The 19,877-nt window shown below is 38.4% G+C and overlaps 3 protein-coding genes and 1 long non-coding RNA gene across 5 annotated transcripts in view; 2 read left to right on the top strand and 2 right to left on the bottom strand.

Annotated features, from left to right (window-relative positions):
- stk10 (serine/threonine kinase 10) overlaps nt 1-2,966 on the bottom strand; it is a 49,618-nt gene extending 46,652 nt beyond the window's left edge. The window contains exon 1 of the mRNA XM_047379938.1: nt 2,459-2,966. Within this exon, the coding sequence (XP_047235894.1) occupies nt 2,459-2,617 (159 nt within the window). The 5' untranslated portion in view covers nt 2,618-2,966. The remainder of the gene's footprint in view (nt 1-2,458) is intronic.
- A 5,275-nt stretch (nt 2,967-8,241) lies between these two features.
- LOC124876806 lies at nt 8,242-14,941 on the top strand. 2 transcript variants are annotated; one of them, XR_007040376.1, is made up of 4 exons: nt 8,242-8,966; nt 9,837-9,910; nt 10,119-10,247; nt 14,237-14,941. It is a non-coding gene; the product is annotated as an uncharacterized LOC124876806 (long non-coding RNA). The 2 variants fall into 2 exon arrangements; XR_007040377.1 differs by lacking the exon at nt 8,242-8,966 and adding an exon at nt 9,038-9,176.
- zmp:0000001268 (CYTL1 domain-containing protein) lies at nt 9,854-12,141 on the bottom strand. Its single transcript, XM_047379819.1, has 4 exons — nt 11,987-12,141; nt 11,819-11,863; nt 11,461-11,607; nt 9,854-9,913 (listed from the first exon to the last, which is right to left on the bottom strand). The coding sequence occupies exons 1-4, from the start codon at nt 12,137-12,139 to the stop codon at nt 9,854-9,856; spliced, it is 405 nt and encodes a 134-aa protein (XP_047235775.1). The 5' UTR covers nt 12,140-12,141.
- A 431-nt stretch (nt 14,942-15,372) lies between the features above and the next one.
- The window catches only part of stk32a (serine/threonine kinase 32A), a 126,852-nt gene continuing 122,347 nt past the window's right edge, over nt 15,373-19,877 (top strand). Inside the window, exons 1-2 of the mRNA XM_047378211.1 lie at nt 15,373-15,912; nt 19,247-19,665. Coding sequence (XP_047234167.1) covers nt 19,614-19,665 — 52 coding nt within the window. The 5' untranslated portion in view covers nt 15,373-15,912; nt 19,247-19,613. The remainder of the gene's footprint in view (nt 15,913-19,246; nt 19,666-19,877) is intronic.

The following is a 19,877-nucleotide window of genomic DNA, read 5'->3' as shown; positions in this document are numbered from 1 at the left end:
GTAGAAGCCAGTGTAGAGTTTAAACTTGATAAAACAGTGGACCAGCACCAGCAGATGACCTGGCTTCCAAAATCCTCACTGACTTTTAAAACTTCACACTGAACTTGGATGCTTAAGATATAGCATTTTCTTTGGTGGCTGAAAAGTTCAATTCTAGTCCTTCTTTCATACATTTGAACACCAAGTAATGGCTTTTTTTTTTGGTCACTCGCCCTTAAAGCCCAGCGGTATGAAGTGTACGGCTTCTTGTGATCCTATGGATATACAGGGGTTGGACAATGAAATTGAAACACCTGTCATTTTAGTGTGGGGGGTTTCAAGGCTAAATTGGACCTGCCTGGTAGCCAGTGTTCATTGATTGAGTGTGAAGGTTCAATTAACAGGGTAAGAGCACAGTTTTGCTCAAAATATTGAAATGCACACAACATTATGGGTGGCATACCAGAGTTCAAAAGAGGACAAATTATTGGTGCACGTCTTGCTGGCGCATCTGTGACCAAGACAGCAAGTCTTTGTGATGTATCAAGAGCCATGTTATCCAGGGTAATGTCAGCATACCACCAAGAAGGACGAACCACATCCAACAGGATTAACTGTGGACGCAAGAGGAAGCTGTCTGAAAGGGATGTTCGGGTGCTAACCCGGATTGTATCCAAAAAACATAAAACCATGGCGGCCCAAATCACGGCAGAATTAAATATGCACCTCAACTCTCCTGTTTCCACCAGAACTGTCTGTCGGGAGCTCCACAGGGTCAATATACACGGCCGGGCTGCTATAGCCAAACCTTTGGTCACTCATGCCAATGCCAAACGTCGGTTTCAATGGTGCAAGGAGTGCAAACCTTGGGCTGTGGACAATGTGAAACATGTATTGTTCTCTGATGAGTCCACCTTTACTGTTTTTCCCTCATCCGGGAGAGTTACGGTGCGGAGAAGCCCCAAAGAAGCGTACCACCCAGACTGTTGCATGCACAGAGTGAAGCATGGGGGTGGATCAGTGATGGTTTGGGCTGCCATATCATGGCATTCCCTTGGCCCAATACTTGTGCTAGATGGGCCCATCACTGCCAAGGACTACCAAACCATTCTTGAGGACCATGTGCATCCAATGGTTCAAACATTGTATCCTGAAGGCGGTGCACCAATACATACAGCAAAACTGGTGAAAGATTGGTTTGATGAACATGAAAGTGAAGTTGAACATCTCCCATGGCCTGCACAGTCACCAGATCTAAATATTATTGAGCCACTTTGGGATGTTTTGGAGGAGCAAGTCAGGAAACATTTTCCTCCACCAGTATCACGTAGTGACCTGGCCACTATCCTGCAAGAAGAATGGCTTAAAATCCCTCTGACCACTGTGCAGGACTTGTATGTCATTCCCAAGACGAATTGATGCTGTATTGGCCGCAAAAGAAGGCCCTACACCATACTAATAAATTATTGTGGTCTAAAACCAAGTGTTTCAGTTTCATTGGCCAACCCCTGTATACTACATTCTATGCTGTGGAACTCTGCAACCCCTTCAGGGTTACCGTTGGTCTCTGTGCTGCCTCACTGATTAATGCCCTTCTTGCCTGGTCTGTGAGTTTTGGTGGGCAGCCCTCTCTTGGCAGGTTTGTTGTGGTACCATGTGTTTCCATTTGAAGATGATGGATTTGATGATGCTCTGGGGGAACATCAAATATTTGGACATATTTTTTATAACCCCACCCTGACTCAACAACTTTTTCTCTGACTTGTTTGGAGAGCTCCTTGGCCTTCTTGTTGTGATGTTGCTTGCTTAGTGGTGTTACAGTCCCTGGGGCCCTTCAGAAAAGGTGTGTATATACTGACTGATCATGTGACACTTAGATTGCACACAGGTGAACTTCACTTCACTAAGTATGTGACTTTTGAAGGTACGCATAGGGGGCAAATACATATGCACATACCAATTTTAAATTTTTCTTCATCTTTTTACTTATTTCACTTCATCAACTTTATTTTGCAGATCCATTTCATAAAATTTATTAAATAACATTTAAATTACAGGTTGGAATGTAAAAAATAGGTAAAAAGCCAAGGGCAGAATACTTTTGCAAGGCACTGTATAAACATTACTTTTTTTAAATTGAATTAGTGAAATAATTAAACTTTTAAATGATATTCTAAAGTAATGAGATGTGCCTGTACCTTTTTATGTGGCCAAGAGTGACTACCCGACTAACAACATGTTTTACATAGTCCATTTACAAAAAATGCTGGAAAGGTGAAGCATCTCACAAGTGACAGGGAGTGGTCCACCACACCTCACAAATTTCTAACTTAAAAATAAATGTGACCAATAAGGCTGCATCTAACATTAATTTCTGTTGTAAAATTGGTTGAATTTAGAGGAATGTACAAATTTATAGGATAAGAAAAAATTATGAATAAAAGGAATAACAATCAGGTGTTATTACGACGAGTCTTACCTTGTAAACCTTTCCAAACGCTCCGTCCCCCAGCTCCCCAATTATTTGCCATATGTCGTTAGGGTTGATGTCCCGGTTGACGTGCTCATACTGCTTGAGTTTCTTTTTCAGGTCAATAGTAGGGAGACGGAGAATTTTACTAAATCTTGCAAGTGCCATAGCTAAGTGTAGCGCCTTTAAAATTAAATAAAATGTAAATAAAATAAAAGAATAAAGCAGAATACGTTCAGGTGGGAATTATCTCTATATAGAGTATTAGGCACGCCGAGACACCAAAAAAAGTATTACCGTCACTTTTCTCCTCCTTAAGAAAAAAAGAGAACTGAGTACTTTTTAAAGAAGTTAATCTGCTCCATCCATTTTACTCCCTGAGATCTACGGGTTCTAAGGTGACAAAATGTCAACAATCCGCCTTAAAAGCTTCGATCAAAGTGCGGGACGCGCGGTGACCACCTGCCGCTGTAGTGGTGGACACGCTGATGGGGTTCTCAGCCTCTCCGTGCGTATGCCTTTCTATCTGTCTGTCTGGGCAACTTGTTGATTCAAACAGAGAAGAAGCCCCACCTTATTGCGCAACAACCCCTCAGTGGCGTCATGGAAATGTAGTTCATAATGCTGTTCTCAGTGTGAAAGAGAGAGGGTAAAAAGACTTCATATCCGGGTTGGTGCGCGCAGCCTCTCCCGCTATGCACGTGTTTATTTGTTTTTTTAATTAATGGAGCCAACGCATTGCTTTTTCACAACATGAATCAATACATTTTAGAGCTCGAAAGCTCTTAAATAGATATTTTTATCTAAAGAAGAGAAATTATTAAAATTACACCTCTGTTGGTTTAAAACATATAAATCTCGGCATCATGACCATTCCTTTCTCTATTCGCACAGTTGATCCGTTTTTGGCTGACAATCAATTTTTGGCACATCTGTTAGCCAGCTTGGTTTTCACTTGCACATAGCTCCATCTGGTGGAAAGTACTACTTTTATGCAATTTTGTTCTCATTATCCTGTCTACCTTGCTCCTAAAAAGGAAAACATGCAGTGAAAATAAATAAATTAGAGACTTATAAAAGGACACATTTTGATAAACATAAAACACAGGAGCATGCTTGAAATAACATTACTTTCAATTCAATTCAAAAATACTTTATCAATCCCAAAGGGAAATTAAACACTGTTGTGGCTCATATTATACAGGTTTCCTCAAAGAGCCGTTGTAGATGCTGATGGCTGTGGGCAGGAAGGATCTCTTGTAGCGCTCCGTCTTACAGCAGATCTGAAGAAGCCTCTGACTGAAGACACTCTTCATGAGACTGTCCTACAACAGGTAGACAGTCCAGCAATGTAGGTACTGGTGTGATATGATCCAAATTCCTGGTGTTGGTCAGGACTCTGGCATCAGTGTTCTGGATGTGTTGCAGCTCTCTGGCTAAGTGTTTTTATAGAGGCGGGAAAAGACAGCATTACAATTATCTTATGAACTGAAAAAATAATCAATAAGATTATCAACAAAGTGAATCGGTACTGTTATGGTCTGTGGTCATGTGGTGACTCAGAAATATAAAGTTGTGTGTTATCAGCATGGATGTGGTAAGAGATGTTGTAGTACTCCATAATCTGAGAAAGGAGGAGCATGTAGATACAAACTAAAATTGGCCTGAGAATAGAGCCTTGAGAAACTCAGCAAAGAAAAACTGAATTACCTGAATATCAAGTTGTTGTTTTTTTGTTTTTTTGCAGGGTTTTAGGATAATGTACCAGTGAATAATAAGAATCACTGTATATTTAATAAAAGGATCCTCCACACTTGGACATGATCTAGAGGAAAACAAAAGTGCACTCTTACCTCAGATAACACAAATGTGTTTCTATCATTTGATGTGTTGAATGGAGAAAGTACTTACTCCTATTTAAAAGAAATACCATTAAAATGCCAGGAAATGCTTTAGAATCTTTGCTCAGTTTGGTTTTGATTTAAAAAAAATTAAATATGCATGCTTGTGTTTAAATACTGGGGGCATGTAACCAAACCTTGTCCTACAGAGAGTACAAAGAATTTGGAAAATGTTCTCAGATGGTTAGAGATAAAAGACCACAGAAATAGGACAGCTCCATGAAACTGTTCTTATTCTGTATCATTGAAGTAAAAACACATCTAAGTTTTTTGGTTTGCTGTAAAGCAGAAAATATACAAAATGGCCACACACCAAACTGTTACAATTAAAAAGGTAGAAAAATCTACAATTTCATGGTAGCATCAAGCTATATGATGTATTATCCTCACTTTAGTTGAAAGTAGTCTTACGTCTGAACATCAGGCACATGATGACATCTACAAGAAGCTGAAGCCAGTTTTTTTATTTACAGAGCTGTGAAAAAGTACAGAATGCCTGAGTAAATACAAACTGCACTTTTCCAAGGATGATTTCATTTATTAAAAGAAGGTGGTATCCAAACCTACCTGGCAATGTGTGAAAAAGTAATCTCCCACTTTGTTAAATCATGAATTTAATGTGTTTAACGACATCAAACTGAATTTTTCTGACCTCATGAAGTAGGCTGAAAGATCTCAAAAATGTCTTGATCTACATAAATTAAAAAAACTATAAAAACTAAACTAAAGACATTCAATTCAAATTCAATTCAAAAATACTTTATTAATCCCAAAGGGAATTTAAATGTTGTAGCTCATTATGTAGGTTTCTTCAAAGAGCTGTTGTAGATGTTGATGGCTGTAGACTGGAAGGATCTCCTGTAGTGGTCTGTCTTACAGCACATCTGAAGAAACCTCTGACTGAAGACAATCTGTTGTTGTACAACAGTCTCATGAAGAGCATGCTAAGGGTTCTTTATAATGTTCTTCATTTTATGAAGAATCCTTCTTTGTACAATGATCTCCAGAGGTTCCAGAGGAGTCCCCAGAACACAGCCGGCTTTCTTTATTAGCTTGTTGAGCTTTTTTAAGTCCTTGGCTCTGATGCTGCTTCCCCAGCAGATGATGGCAGAAGAGATCACACTCTCCACAACAGACTTATAGAAGATATGCAGCATCTTGCTGCAAACACCAAATTACCTAAGCTTCCTCAAGAAGTACAGTCTGCTCTGTCCCTTCTTGTAGATGGCTTCACAGTTGCATCTCCACTCTAGTCTGTTGTCCAGGTGAACACCGAGGTATTTATACTCCTCCACCAACTCCACTTCTTCTCCCATGATAGAAATAGTCTTTGTACTCTCTGTAGGACAAGGTTTGGTTACATGCCCCCAGTATTTAAACACAAGCATGCATATTTAATTTTTTTAAAATCAAAACCAAACTGAGCAAAGATTCTAAAGCATTTCCTGGCATTTTAATGGTATTTCTTTTAAATAGGAGTAAGTACTTTCTCCATTCAACACATCAAATGATAGAAACACATTTGTGTTATCTGAGGTAAGAGTGCACTTTTGTTTTCCTCTAGATCATGTCCAAGTGTGGAGGATCCTTTTATTAAATATACAGTGATTCTTATTATTCACTGGTACATTATCCTAAAACCCTGCAAAAAAACAAAAAAACAACAACTTGATATTCAGGTAATTCAGTTTTTCTTTGCTGAGTTTCTCAAGGCTCTATTCTCAGGCCAATTTTAGTTTGTATCTACATGCTCCTCCTTTCTCAGATTATGGAGTACTACAACATCTCTTACCACATCCATGCTGATAACACACAACTTTATATTTCTGAGTCACCACATGACCACAGACCATAACAGTACCGATTCACTTTGTTGATAATCTTATTGATTATTTTTTCAGTTCATAAGATAATTGTAATGCTGTCTTTTCCCGCCTCTATAAAAACACTTAGCCAGAGAGCTGCAACACATCCAGAACACTGATGCCAGAGTCCTGACCAACACCAGGAATTTGGATCATATCACACCAGTCCCTACATTGCTGGACTGTCTACCTGTTTGTTGAAGGGTGGAGTTTAAAATCTTGTAATTGATCAGTAAAGTTTTATTCAGTCTTGGACGCAAATCCATATCAAAATTGCTTGTTATGTAGGAACCATCGAGCCCCCGCAGGTCATCAGATACCTGGTTTATTTGCCTTTCCGGGACTATATCTAAACAGCATGTTAGTTTTTATGTTCCTCAGCTCTGGAACAAAAAACATGAGATGTGCAGAAACTGTTGGCTCTTTGAATTAAGGGTGGAAATTATTACTTTTTACTGCAGCTTATCCTTAGGTCCAAGATTATTTTATCAGCTCATTTGTATCCGGTCTTAGCAACTTGTTTTGTTTTAAAACAGTTTTTTAAGTTTTCTTTTGTTTTTATGTTTTCCTTAAAATGTGAAGTTGTCCAAATGCATTTCTTGTTTTAACCTTAGTTTCTTTATTTTCTTGTAAGGTAATTTGATTTACCTTGTGTAGGAATGGTGATGTGATGCTAAATAAACTTGTCGCGCGTTTGCTGTTTGTCATCTTTGTCAAAATCCTGTCCTTTCTAAGTTTATATTCATTTTCTTTAATGTGACTTGCATTACAGAGTATATATAACCACCTGCCATTTAGTAATAAATGTGTATTAAATTTGCCTCATTTTAATTTTAATAAAAAAATAAAACAAAACATACAAATTACCAAGTGAAAAATCCAAAGCCTCTGGGTTGTCATTTAAATGATAAACTGTCATATAAATAGAAATGTTTGGTTGGCAGCATAGTTTCAAATTATAAAGAAATTAATTGCTTTTGTTAAGATTTTCTGTGTAAATTTGAGCGCTTTTGGGGTCCCGTGGCAAACAAGGGGCTCCAAGGAGTTTGCTTCTATCTCAGGCTGACTCTGAATAACAGTCAACATCAGAACAAGACTTGCATTTCTTGCTTGTGCTTTGTTTTTGTAATGTTTTCATAAGTTTGAGGTGTTGTCATTGTTTTAATAACTAATTTAAAATTATGGGCAGTACAAAATAGTTGCAAATTAAAAAAACAGCCCTTTTAGAATGACAAAGATGAATGATCATGTTCCCTGAAAGAAATGGATATCATTTGAATTCCCCTTTGGCTTGTTTCCTATAATATAGATCATTATAATAATATAATAATAATAATAATTTGCCCTAAAATGTAATTTACTGTATAAATAAAGATTTTAAAATGTAAAAATAATAATAAGTTCTAAAACATGACAAATATTTTGTTCAGTGAGCAAATTATTCCTGACTATAAAATTTTAACATATATGATATCTGTCTGTAACCTGCAAACATCAGAATTATAGAAAACACAGCAAATTCAGGTTAGTTTCTTTTAGGGCGCTTAAAGTTTGGCCTAACTCATAATTCTCTGAAAACCTTCTTTTGAGCTCTTAAGAGCTGAATTATCTGTTATATGGACAGGGATGTTTCCAAAAACCGGAAGATTTTATGTTACATCTTATGTTTTCTCATCAGTTAGGTACCAAGCAGTTTAAATGGGTTGGAAAACAGCACCCCTAGTGGTTTACTTTTATCACACAGTTTCCTTTCACTCTACAACTCTAAAGCTTTGTGTTTGAAAACGGTTTACACAATCAAGTCATGTGTCCTCATCATATCTACTGTACTGCTCTGGGGAAAAGAGCCTAGAGTAAAGACACAAGCTCATGCAAGTTCAGCCCTCCCCACAGAGCTTTCCATTAATCTGCCCACACAAATCGCTTGTCACTGTTGCACACATGTTTATTTTGTTCAGCTTACATCAGATCAGCTTCACAGGTGCAATCAGATAACCTAGAGCTCTTTCACTTCCTTAAAGCATCTTCAGGGACCTTTTGATTGTAATGGTTTTGATTAATCCACAGCAACAAAAGGCCTGGAATATTTAGAAATGCTTTGTGGCGTTTTCAAATTCTGACAGGTGTTGTGATGATTTAAAACTGAAAAAAGGAAAAAAAAGGACATCAAGAATGTAACTTCATTCTCTTTCTAGAAACTCTCCTTCTCCTCACCTTGGCACAATGTTATAGAACCTGTTATCACAGTGCCTTGCAAAGTTATTAGTACCACGTTTTCACATTTTGTCAAGTTGCAACTTAAATATTACTGTATTTTTGAGGGTATTTTATGAGATAGACCAACAGCAGTGGAAGAAAAATGATACAGAATTTAATTTTTTTTACAAATTCAATCTAAAAAGTATGGCAAGCATTGGTATTCACCCCTGTTACTTTGATGCCCTCAAATAAAATCTAGTGCAATCAGTTTGTTTTTTTGAAGTCATCTACTTTGTAAATAGAGTCCACCAGCAGCTGTTGCTTGAAGGCCTAGCTGGTTTGTTTAAGAACAGGATCATCCTGAAAATCAAAAAACTCAGAAATAAAGTTGTGGACAAGGTAATGTTATGAAACAATATCCCTCCTTTAAACATTGCATTTTACAAAAAATGGAATGTGCATAACTGCAAACCTGCCATTACATGGTCATCCAACTGAATTGACTGAGGAGCAGCTAAGATGTCTGCAGGAGCTGGAGAGATCCATGGTCAGGTTAGAGAATCTGTCAGTACAACAACTTTTACTCATGCACTTCACAAATGAAACAGGAAGGAAAAAGTCAGTGTTAAGAGCCAGCCATGAAAAGTATTTTCCTTCAAATTTTTTCCAAGTTTTGTAGGAGACACAACAAACATACCGAGGAAGGTGCTCTGGGGAGACTAAATAAAGACGGAGCTTTTTTGACATACTTTGATGTGCAAGGTGAAAAACCAACACTGAACATAACCCTGAACACACTATTCTGACAGTGAGACATGATAATGGTAACCCTCGTATTGTGTAAATGCTTTTCTTCAGCTTTGACAGAGAAGCTGGTCAGCATAAATGAGAGCTAAATAAAGGGCAATCCTGGGAGAAGACATTTACCTTTGCGCAGAACAATGACCCTGTGTCAATGACAAGAGATGAAAACCGATGTTTACAGACCCATTCTATATTGTCTGATGGAGCTGAAGTTGTTGAGTTATGGAACATAAGTTCAGAAAAAATGCATTTTCTAGATTGTATTTTGTAAAAAAAAAATTGAAATCTATGTGTATTTTTCTTGCCATTTCACCATCTCGAAGAAATACAGTTATAGGGTTAGTTGCCGCATATGACTAAATGTGAAAGGTTCCAAGGGTAACAATGCTTTTGCAAGGCACTGCAAAAATAACATTTAAAATAACTTTGTGTGCTTTATGCTGTCTTAAATGTTGCACTTGTTGTCCAGTATGGATAGAAAAACTTACTTTTCATGTGAAACCAACACGTAGCTTTATCAATAATCCCTAAATAAATCATGTGTTGTATAATGTGACATATTATAAAAAGAAAAACATTTTATAGTCTCTTCCACTTCTTTCAACTCTCTTTGGAAAGGCAAGAATGGAGGAATTTCAGTATCGATGGTATGGACGCTCCAGCGCAGCACAGTCATAGATTGTGAACACCAGGTCCTGTTAAAACACACAAGATCATATATAAAAAATGCATTAATATTAAAATGACAATTGTGGGGTCAGTGTCAGCTTTTAATAGTATGTTATTATACATTAAAGCAATTGCATCCAATATAATGTGACATAGGTGTTGTGTGTGCACAATGTACACAGCCACCCAGGGGACACTTTGACTCTTACACTCCATTTACTGTATTTTCAGTCTATGATTTACCTCGATTACCACAAAGCCCACTTTTCCACACCATGCCCCAGTCAGCGCAGACAGGTCACCTCTGTCTTTTAAAGGACTTCGCCTGCAGACCTAGATGTGTGCGACTTTCCTGATCATGTGAGTGGGATCAAACATCTCCACAGGACAGCACAGTTTTCATAATCTGCATCATAAACCATGTTTAATCCTGTCAGAGCACCCACTGAGTGACCCATTAAACTGCAGACTGTCTATTTTCCATTTTTTGTCTCACGTCATGCTGCACTGAGTGGGATTGTGCGTAGCAGATATTTGAATATGTGGTCAGTTATTTGGACTTATTTTTGGCTCACATGATCATACCATAATGTCTTATTTTGTTTGGCACAGTTAGTGTATAACCTAATTCTTCTTTTTTTTAGAGATGTAATTCCTGGAGGAATGCCCAGTTGCTTTTTTGGTACTCATATATGTCATTTAGTTGTCCTTCAAATTTTACTTTAACTTCAGTGTCTTGACCTTTGTGTTACATTGATAAAGATAATTTTTCTTGGGTCTCGTTTAATTTAGTAAATGGGAAGACTTTGTCTGTGCTACGTGTTTCTGCTGCAATCCAGCTCCAATTTTGTGTAGATAAATTCCCCTTGGACACAGAAGACTTATAGCCAAATGGCAAGCACTCTTGCAAAAATGGGCTAAGCCATGCCTTAAAGATTAAAAGAGACTGAACTTTCATAATAAAATAGCAAGCTCCAACTGGCTTTAAAGAATACATGATGGAAATTCTACCTGAAGCTAGATGTCAGACTTTTCATTAAAATCAATCAAACTCCTTTTAAATATAGTTTATCACCTAAAAATAAACAGGCCATGGTCAGTTTTTCAATTGGTTTTGCTATTTTGCTGTAAAACATTTAATCCCAAAAACAAGCTTATAAAATGACATGGCTCTGGTGCCATCACATAAGGAAGAAGTCAATTGATCAGAGGTCTTTTGAGGACAACCACTTGAATCTTCTAGTTGTTTTTTTCCTCTAAGTATATAGTTTCCAATTTGCACACAATCTATGATCTCATTTAAGCTGCACATCATCTTCGCAACAAACTTTAGGTGCATTACTGCCACCTACGGGGCTGGAGTGTGTGTATCAGTGTTGCTGTTGGAATTAGGCATCTGAGGCGCAAATAAATGTCCCTTCGTTACGCATAAAAATATGTCAAAAGCTGCTCATCTGCAGTAGCAGATTGTCAATGAAATAAGATACTGTACATCCTCGAATAGAAAATGTAATATTCAAATTCAATTTTACTTAACAGTTTATACTCACTACAGGATTATGACTTTTCTTACCCCGTGGCATTTCTCTCCCATGATGATGAAAAGCTGTCGCAGGGTGACTTCCAGCTTCCTCACTTCTCTAGTGTAAGCACAGCGCCGCAATCTGAGGTCTTCCACCAAGGAGATGTAGGTCCTCATTTTGTGCATCACACAAGCATTCTGTCATGAGTAACAATTAAGAGTCCCCATGTGTGATTTAAAGGAGCTGAGGTTTACAGTCAAAACACCACAGACGTTTAGCAGCCAGAGAATGTAAAATAAAGTTTAGGTGATAATCAGCATAAACAGAAGTTCTAAAGACCTTGACTGAGGGATTTTTAAAATGTTTCATTTTAATTTATGTTTTACAGAATTTGAAAGTCGTACTTACATGGATATCAAGATAAAGATCAGGCATGTGTGCCATACAGTGACCCTGAAGGAAAAGGAAAAAACCCAGCTATGAGGTTAAAAAAAAAATTTAAAAATAAAGAAATAATAAACCTGCCCCTGTTGGATCAAAAATTAGAGACACATAAGATCACAGCAGGTGACTTACAGTTTCATAGCCTATCTTCAAATCTGCTGCCATCTGGGTGAGTTCTTGTGCCATCCTGAGAGCCTTGGAGTAGCACGTTGGTGGGAAGAAAGGGTAACTCAGTGCCATGGGTACCACGGATAAAACAAGCAACAATTTATTCAAGACCGACATGATGCGACTGATGTGCTGAGGCTCTTTCTGACTGACCAATGCACATATTTAGCCACGTATGCTGGTGGACAGATTGTAACACGCCCTCTTTGTTTACTCCAAAAGAAGTTATGCGGACGTATGGCATCTGAAGAATCTTTGTGGAAGATAAGAAAGTAGTTATTTTGGCTTGGAGAAACTCAGGGAGGTATTTTTGGACTATTTTGAACTTTAACTATTCATTAAACTTTCATTGTTGCATTGAGGGTAAACCTGGTTTGAACTGCTGCTGAAATCAAAACAAGACAAGCAAAAACTTTAATGTATAACAAAGCACAATTTCTTGTTAAAATTCTTCTCATCACAGGTCAGTATGGAATAATAACTGCTGATATATTATTTGTCATATGCTTTTTGTGAACACTTTATGAAGAAAACCAGTTTGAAAACTATTGATACTATATACAGTACTGTGCAAAGGTTTTAGGCAAATGTGGAAGGAAAATGCTGTAAACAAAGAATGCTTTCAAAAGTGCAAGTGTTAATCATTTATTTCTATCAATCAACAAAATGCAGTCAATGAACAAAAGAGAAATCTAAATCAAATGAATATTTGGTGTGACCACCCTTTCCCTTCAAAACAGCATCAATTCTTCTAGGTACACTTGCACACAGTTTTTGAAAGAACAAGGCTGGTAGGTTGTTTCAAATATCTTGGAGAACTAACCACAGATCTTCTGTGGATGTAGGCTTTCTCACATCCTTCTGTCTCTTCATATAATCCCAGACACACTCGATGATGTTGAGATCAGGGCTCTGTGGGAGCCATACCATCACTTCCAGTAATTCTTGTTCTTCTTTACTGTGAAGATAGTTCTTAATGACTTTGGCTGTATGTTTGGGTTTGCTCACTTAGCATTTTGTAAATTGATAAAAACAGTCCTCATTTATATTTCTAAAAGCATTCTTGGCTTACAGCATTTTTTCACACCTGGCTAAAACTTTTTTGCAGGACTGTATGCTGTTCTTTCTTTTCAACATAAACAGACAAAGCCTCTGTTTGGTCCATTTTTTCAGGGGTTCTGTTTGCTCTCTCCTCTCTACACACTGCAGCAGATGGTCACTAAGCCAGGTTTTGCTGGAGGTTTCTTCCTGTTGAAAGGAAGTAGTTCCTCCACACTATCACCAAATTCTTGTTCAAGATGAAAGATCAGTCAATAACTTGATACAGTCAGGCATTCTAAGATAACGTTTACTAATAAGTTTTATATGATACACTGAATTTGAGTGTACTGTGGTTACAACTGAATTAAATTTAATCCCACCATATGAATTGAATTGAAGTAGCTTACATCAACACTCTCATCACCTGAGCTCAAGATAGTATTTTAAAAAATTTCTTAATTAGAAGTTTGAATGTATTATACAAGTTACGTTTTAGTATAATGCAATAAACTATAAGAAAAACGAACTAAAGAAAGACCAGAAAATCACCTCTACTACACCAGTTGTGCACAACATGCACATTTTTATAGTTTACATATTAGGTACCAAAGGTTTTGCAGGTACACTTATCTTTTTACAGACTGTTGCATTTTAGATTAATCTTTACTAATAACATATCAGAATCTGGTAAATGTTTTTCTACTCTTGGTGTTATATTTAGTTTACTTCAGAGCCAGGTAAAGACCAGATTGTTTCCAGTATGTGTTCCAGTATATGTTAAAATAATTTACTTTCTGTAAATGACTGCATTGCATCAGCTAAAGTTATAAATGTTAAACACCTGATTTTTCTAATATTTGTTTCTAATATTAAAGACTGATATCCTTAAAGTTTGATTCTAAATTAACTCCAACAGTACAGCTGTTATCAGCTGGGATACTTTCTTCTGTTTTTCACCCACTAGGTGGGGCTAATTTTCAAGCAACTTTCATTCTAGAGCCTCCCTTTGTTCAGTTTCCTTTACGCAGTTTAACAGTGCTATCTGAAATAAAACAGCAAAATCTGAAAAACGCATTGATTCACTTTGCAGGTCAAAAAAATTACAAGTAAAACAGTGCTGGAACACGCTGAGGCTTCCCATATGTTAAGTATCTTCATTTTGTCTCTGTGCAGGTGTGATTTGACACAGTCATCTCTCATCTCATCTCCCATCCAGAAGACGAGTACACCTCCTGATGCTGCCACAAGCCCAATAAGGGATTGGCCTGGTTTTGACTCATGCTTGTCACTTTTCATAGCATGCTGAGATGTTCATTGTATGAAGATGGATGACACACACACAGTATGCTTTGGCTTGACTGAACAGCAATAAGGAAAAAATGTGCAGTCTGCCTTGTCAGCATATCTTTCATCCCTCACTCCCACCACTGAGCCATTCTTTCTCTGACCTTGGACCACTGAATTAACAGGGGACCCAGATGAGCGTGCATTCATTTTAATGGATGGATGTGTTTTACACTTTGTAGTTAATGGCAGCACAAGTTAAGAGATGATGGTGGGCTACACTAACAGCCCGAAACTTTGCAAATTATGATGCAGCAAAGCAAAGTTCTGGCTTCAAAGGCGTACAAATTAAGCATAATGATGCAAAAATACTCATACCCCTTGATATTTTACACATTTTTTCAAAACCATAATCTTGCATTTTATTGGGATTCTATGTTATTAGCAAACATGTATAATAAGTCGGAGGAGACCGAAACTGAACTTTTTTGCTCATGTGCAATATTTTATGTGTGGTAGAAAACTAAAGCAGCTTTCAAACATCTTGCCATGGATGGTGTTCTGTTTAAAAAATATGGGATGCGGTACTTTTGCTATTTTACTTTAATGACTAAATTTAGTTGCTCATTACCCACCCTCTGTTGCCTTTGGTGATCTAACAATATCGAAACTCCATGTTTCTCTATATTGCGTATAAAGGTTCAACTGTACAGGCTTTTACAGCAGCAGGCTGTTTCACCACATAGTTTTAAAAAGCTAGTCATAACCTTCACTTACAACAGACTTAATGTGCGAGCTGGCAACCAACTATCTGCTGTAGGGGACGCTGTTCCAAAGGGATCTTTGACACATACATAAGGATGGAGCAATATTTAAATTTTTTAGGTGCCTGTCTTTATACAAAAAATAACTATCTGATTATTTTAAAATCAGTTCTAAATAGAACCTAGAACTTCTTTAATGATGTAAACAATTTTTCATAAGGTCATATCACATAAATTTAGGTGATGAATTGGGCATTTTTGTCATGACATGTTACATCATCAGCAGGTGAAATTTCCATAATATGTCTTAAGAAGCACATTGTAGGAGGGGTGTGTGTCTGTGTGTGTGGGGGGTCCTCTCATGTTGAGATGTGTTTGGAGCACCCACAACAGGGGAACCTCAGCCCCGCTGCCACAGCGGGATCCAGCAGGGAGCTTAATGAAACGTGCCTCCCTGTGGACGCACGGCTGTGGTGGTGGCCAGCCCATTCACTCAGACTGCGATGTGGAGGTCAGTCGCGCATCAGTACAACGTGCAGCGCACTCCTCTTTCTGAAAAATCCCACTTCTTGCAGCCTTTGTCCATCAGAGACGCTGCTCGGAATTTCGCATAGCTCTCCGGCGCCGCATCCCGCGAGTCACGTCCCGCTGCGTGGACCCATTTTTTGGGTGGCAGGTGTCCCGGTGCATCGACGTCCGGATTGCAACTACTGCTCTCAGCTGGACTGTTGCTTCACGGTCACTTTGCTTCTATGCAGCAAACTCGGGTAGAAACGGTGCCATGCTGAACTGTCAGTAGAGGTAGGTGCACCCCAGTACTGCCCCGGAGTACTTTCTATTCGGTGCATATTCTCGTTGTCAGATCAGATGAGGGGCACCGAGCGCAGTGTCCTCTGCGGGGATCTCGGCACTGCGGCGTCCCGCACTAGTTTTTGAACATTTCATTTAACTCAGACATGATTTTCAGACGTGCAGTAAACTAGTGACCTTATCACGCAGTCTAGGCACGTCAGTTAATAACGGATGAATGTAGATAGGTTACCTTAATTTTATGTGAAATAAAAGCAAGACTTATTTATATAATAAAATCCTAACAAGACCTCAATATTAGTTTATTATATATGAAATGCTCATGTTACATGACAAGTTGTCAATAATTATACATTACATATTTAAAATTAGACATCACTTCTATCAGTTGACCATTCCATTTCTCACAGTGTCAGGAAAATAGTTTTTCTTGAAAATGTAAAAACCATAGGTTTGGCTTTCTCTGCTGTCAAAGGCATTTTACTTAAAAGCCTTTGGTGGAATAAGCACAGAGCAGTAAATTGGAGAATCATCAGTCCGGAAGCGGAATGGGTTTAGAAGGTTGTGTCATAGGTTATTCATATATAGAAACTACAGTAATGGGCAAGAGTTCAGCCTTGTGAAATCCACAAATAGATTTTCTCATTACTACTCAGCCTGTTTTTTCTTTTTATGTTTTTTTTACTCTAAAATGATTAAACAGACTATGGCTTATTTGGAAAAAAATTACATTATTACATATTCCATATGTTATTACTAATTATTGTTCATGTACAGTTCATTATTTTTATACCAAATTGTTTTCCTTTTTAACGAAGATTAAGGATAAAATTCAATAATATATCTAAACTTAAACAAATAAGAAAATCTAGACTATAAGAGGCACCAGAGCTCTCTCTGACCATTACCAGGGAAGTCTGAATAATTTCCACTCACGGTTCTAAAAACTGTTAAACTAAGACCCCAATTGTGCAAATTCTAAATGCTATCTTTTTAGTTATTTATATATAAAAGAAAACAATATTGGACCAAGAATTGAACCTTGTGGAGCCCCTGTATGGACTTCCAATAAGATGAGTCAACAACATCTACCATGTTTTGTCAATGTTCAGTCACTCTTCTTTAGTTATAATGTTAGTAAACATGCTGTTCCTTACCTTAACATGAAGCAACCTTTACCAGGAAAAGCCTTGTTTTTTCTTTATGTCCTGATGAGTTTTACAATAAGCTGCAATAATATACGTAAGCTAAAGCATAAAAAGATCTATAAGAGGTGCCAGAGTTCTGTCTGGCCATGGAACCAAAATCTCATCATAACTCCTACAGTTTTGTGAGGGCAGTCGGATTTTTTTCTGTTCACAGTGTACTAAATAGTAAATCAAAAGCCTCCAATTGTGTGCTGTTAATGGGAAAGCTCGTTCTGCCATTATTCAAACATGCTCTGCAGACGTTGCTCCTCTGGGAAGGGCTTTTGATTAAAATATGGAAGTTAAATAATTGATAGATGGCAGACAAAAGAAATATGTAAAGAGAAGAGAAGATTAAACCCTTGTCTAGCCCACACTTGTACAGGTCTTTCTCAAAATATTAGCATATTGTGATAAAGTTCATTATTTTCCATAATGTCATGATGAAAATTTAACATTCATATATTTTAGATTCATTGCACACTAACTGAAATATTTCAGATCTTTTATTGTCTTAATACGGATGATTTTGGCATACAGCTCATGAAAACCCAAAATTCCTATCTCACAAAATTAGCATATTTCATCCGACCAATAAAAGAAAAGTGTTTTTAATACAAAAAACGTCAACCTTCAAATAATCATGTACAGTTATGCACTCAATACTTGGTCGGGAATCCTTTTGCAGAAATGACTGCTTCAATGCAGCGTGGCATGGAGGCAATCAGCCTGTGGCACTGCTGAGGTCTTATGGAGGCCCAGGATGCTTCGATAGCGGCCTTTAGCTCATCCAGAGTGTTGGGTCTTGAGTCTCTCAACGTTCTCTTCACAATATCCCACAGATTCTCTATGGGGTTCAGGTCAGGAGAGTTGGCAGGCCAATTGAGCACAGTGATACCATGGTCAGTAAACCATTTACCAGTGGTTTTGGCACTGTGAGCAGGTACCAGGTCGTGCTGAAAAATGAAATCTTCATCTCCATAAAGCTTTTCAGCAGATGGAAGCATGAAGTGCTCCAAAATCTCCTGATAGCTAGCTGCATTGACCCTGCCCTTGATAAAACACAGTGGACCAACACCAGCAGCTGACACGGCACCCCAGACCATCACTGACTGTGGGTACTTGACACTGGACTTCTGGCATTTTGGCATTTCCTTCTCCCCAGTCTTCCTCCAGACTCTGGCACCTTGATTTCCGAATGACATGCAGAATTTGCTTTCATCTGAAAAAAGTACTTTGGACCACTGAGCAACAGTCCAGTGCTGCTTCTCTGTAGCCCAGGTCAGGCGCTTCTGCCGCTGTTTCTGGTTCAAAAGTGGCTTGACCTGGGGAATGCGGCACCTGTAGCCCATTTCCTGCACACGCCTGTGCACGGTGGCTCTGGATGTTTCTACTCCAGACTCAGTCCACTGCTTCCGCAGGTCCCCCAAGGTCTGGAATCGGCCCTTCTCCACAATCTTCCTCAGGTCCGGTCACCTCTTCTCGTTGTGCAGCGTTTTCTGCCACACTTTTTCCTTCCCACAGACTTCCCACTGAGGTGCCTTGATACAGCACTCTGGGAACAGCCTATTCGTTCAGAAATTTCTTTCTGTGTCTTACCCTCTTGCTTGAGGGTGTCAATAGTGGCCTTCTGGACAGCAGTCAGGTCGGCAGTCTTACCCATGATTGGGGTTTTGAGTGATGAACCAGGCTGGGAGTTTTAAAGGCCTCAGGAATCTTTTGCAGGTGTTTAGAGTTAACTCATTGATTCAGATGTTTAGGTTCATAGCTCGTTTAGAGACCCTTTTAATGATATGCTAATTTTGTGAAATAGGAATTTTGGGTTTTCATGAGCTGTATGCCAAAATCATCCGTATTAAGACAATAAAAGACCTGAAATATTTCAGTTAGTGTGCAATGAATCTAAAATATATGAATGTTAAATTTTCATCATGACATTATGGAAAATAATGAACTTTATCACAATATGCTAATATTTTGAGAAGGAACTGTATAGGTCTGAGCTTGTTTAAAATGAAAGAAAAGTCTTAGTTTCTATTAGAAAATTAGCATTCTATCATTTCCTTATTGTTCCTTCTTTGTGTCCCGCCTGCCTTCAATCAGCTGGTGGTGTCATGTTTTCTTGCCTCCCCTCACAGGTTATACTCTCAGTCAACAGAGGGTCATAGCCGCAAGCACATTACCTCCCTCCTCCTCCTCTCAGCCGGAAAGAGTCGTCCGTCTCCCTGCAGTGGTCTAAAGCGTCATTGAAGACAGACAGCCAGCGTAGGGGGTTCTCCCTGTCAGAGTGTGCGTGCTGGTGCCTTTAGAGTTCAACGCCCCCAGCCCTTCAATTTGTGTGTGTGTGGTGATGTGTGGCCTAAGAGGAGCACTTTAAGTCAGCAAAACGGGATCCAGCCCATGAGTCTCCCTGTGAGCTGAGTCGTTGACCAGGCTATGAAGGAGAGCTGCTCTAAACTAGGCTGAGTATAGCAAGAGGACGATCTGTAGGAAGAGCAGGCAGCCATGGGGCTCGGACAATCCAGCAAGAACCCGGTCACTGATGACAGGGATGAGGGTGAGTATTAAAATCTAGATAATCATTCTTTCCCCTTGCTGCCCAGAAATGAACTGACACGGGTTGTGTAAGCAGCATTCAGCATCTTTTCCATTGCATCGTCGAAGTGTTATTGCTACCTGACCAAATTAAGAATACTTAACAGTCAAAGACTGTTTAGGTTGAAAAACAGCATACTGGTATTTGTTTTGGTTTTTGTGCAATTGCATTAA

Source organism: Girardinichthys multiradiatus, chromosome 11 (assembly GCF_021462225.1).
Source record: "Girardinichthys multiradiatus isolate DD_20200921_A chromosome 11, DD_fGirMul_XY1, whole genome shotgun sequence".
NCBI classification, from domain to species: Eukaryota; Metazoa; Chordata; class Actinopteri; order Cyprinodontiformes; family Goodeidae; genus Girardinichthys; species Girardinichthys multiradiatus.
Note: the sequence above shows the minus strand (reverse complement) of the source record. Positions and strands in the feature narration are given on the sequence as shown.

Coding starts and splice junctions, on each gene's coding strand:
- zmp:0000001268 (XM_047379819.1), bottom strand. CDS start 12,139: ATGTCGGTCTTGAATAAATTGTTGCTTGTTTTATCCGTGGTACCCATG. Junction 11,864..11,986: donor TGAAGATAGGCTATGAAACT/GTAAGTCACCTG, acceptor CTTTTCCTTCAG/GGTCACTGTATGGCACACAT. Junction 9,914..11,460: donor TGGGAGAGAAATGCCACGGG/GTAAGAAAAGTC, acceptor GTGTTTTAACAG/GACCTGGTGTTCACAATCTA.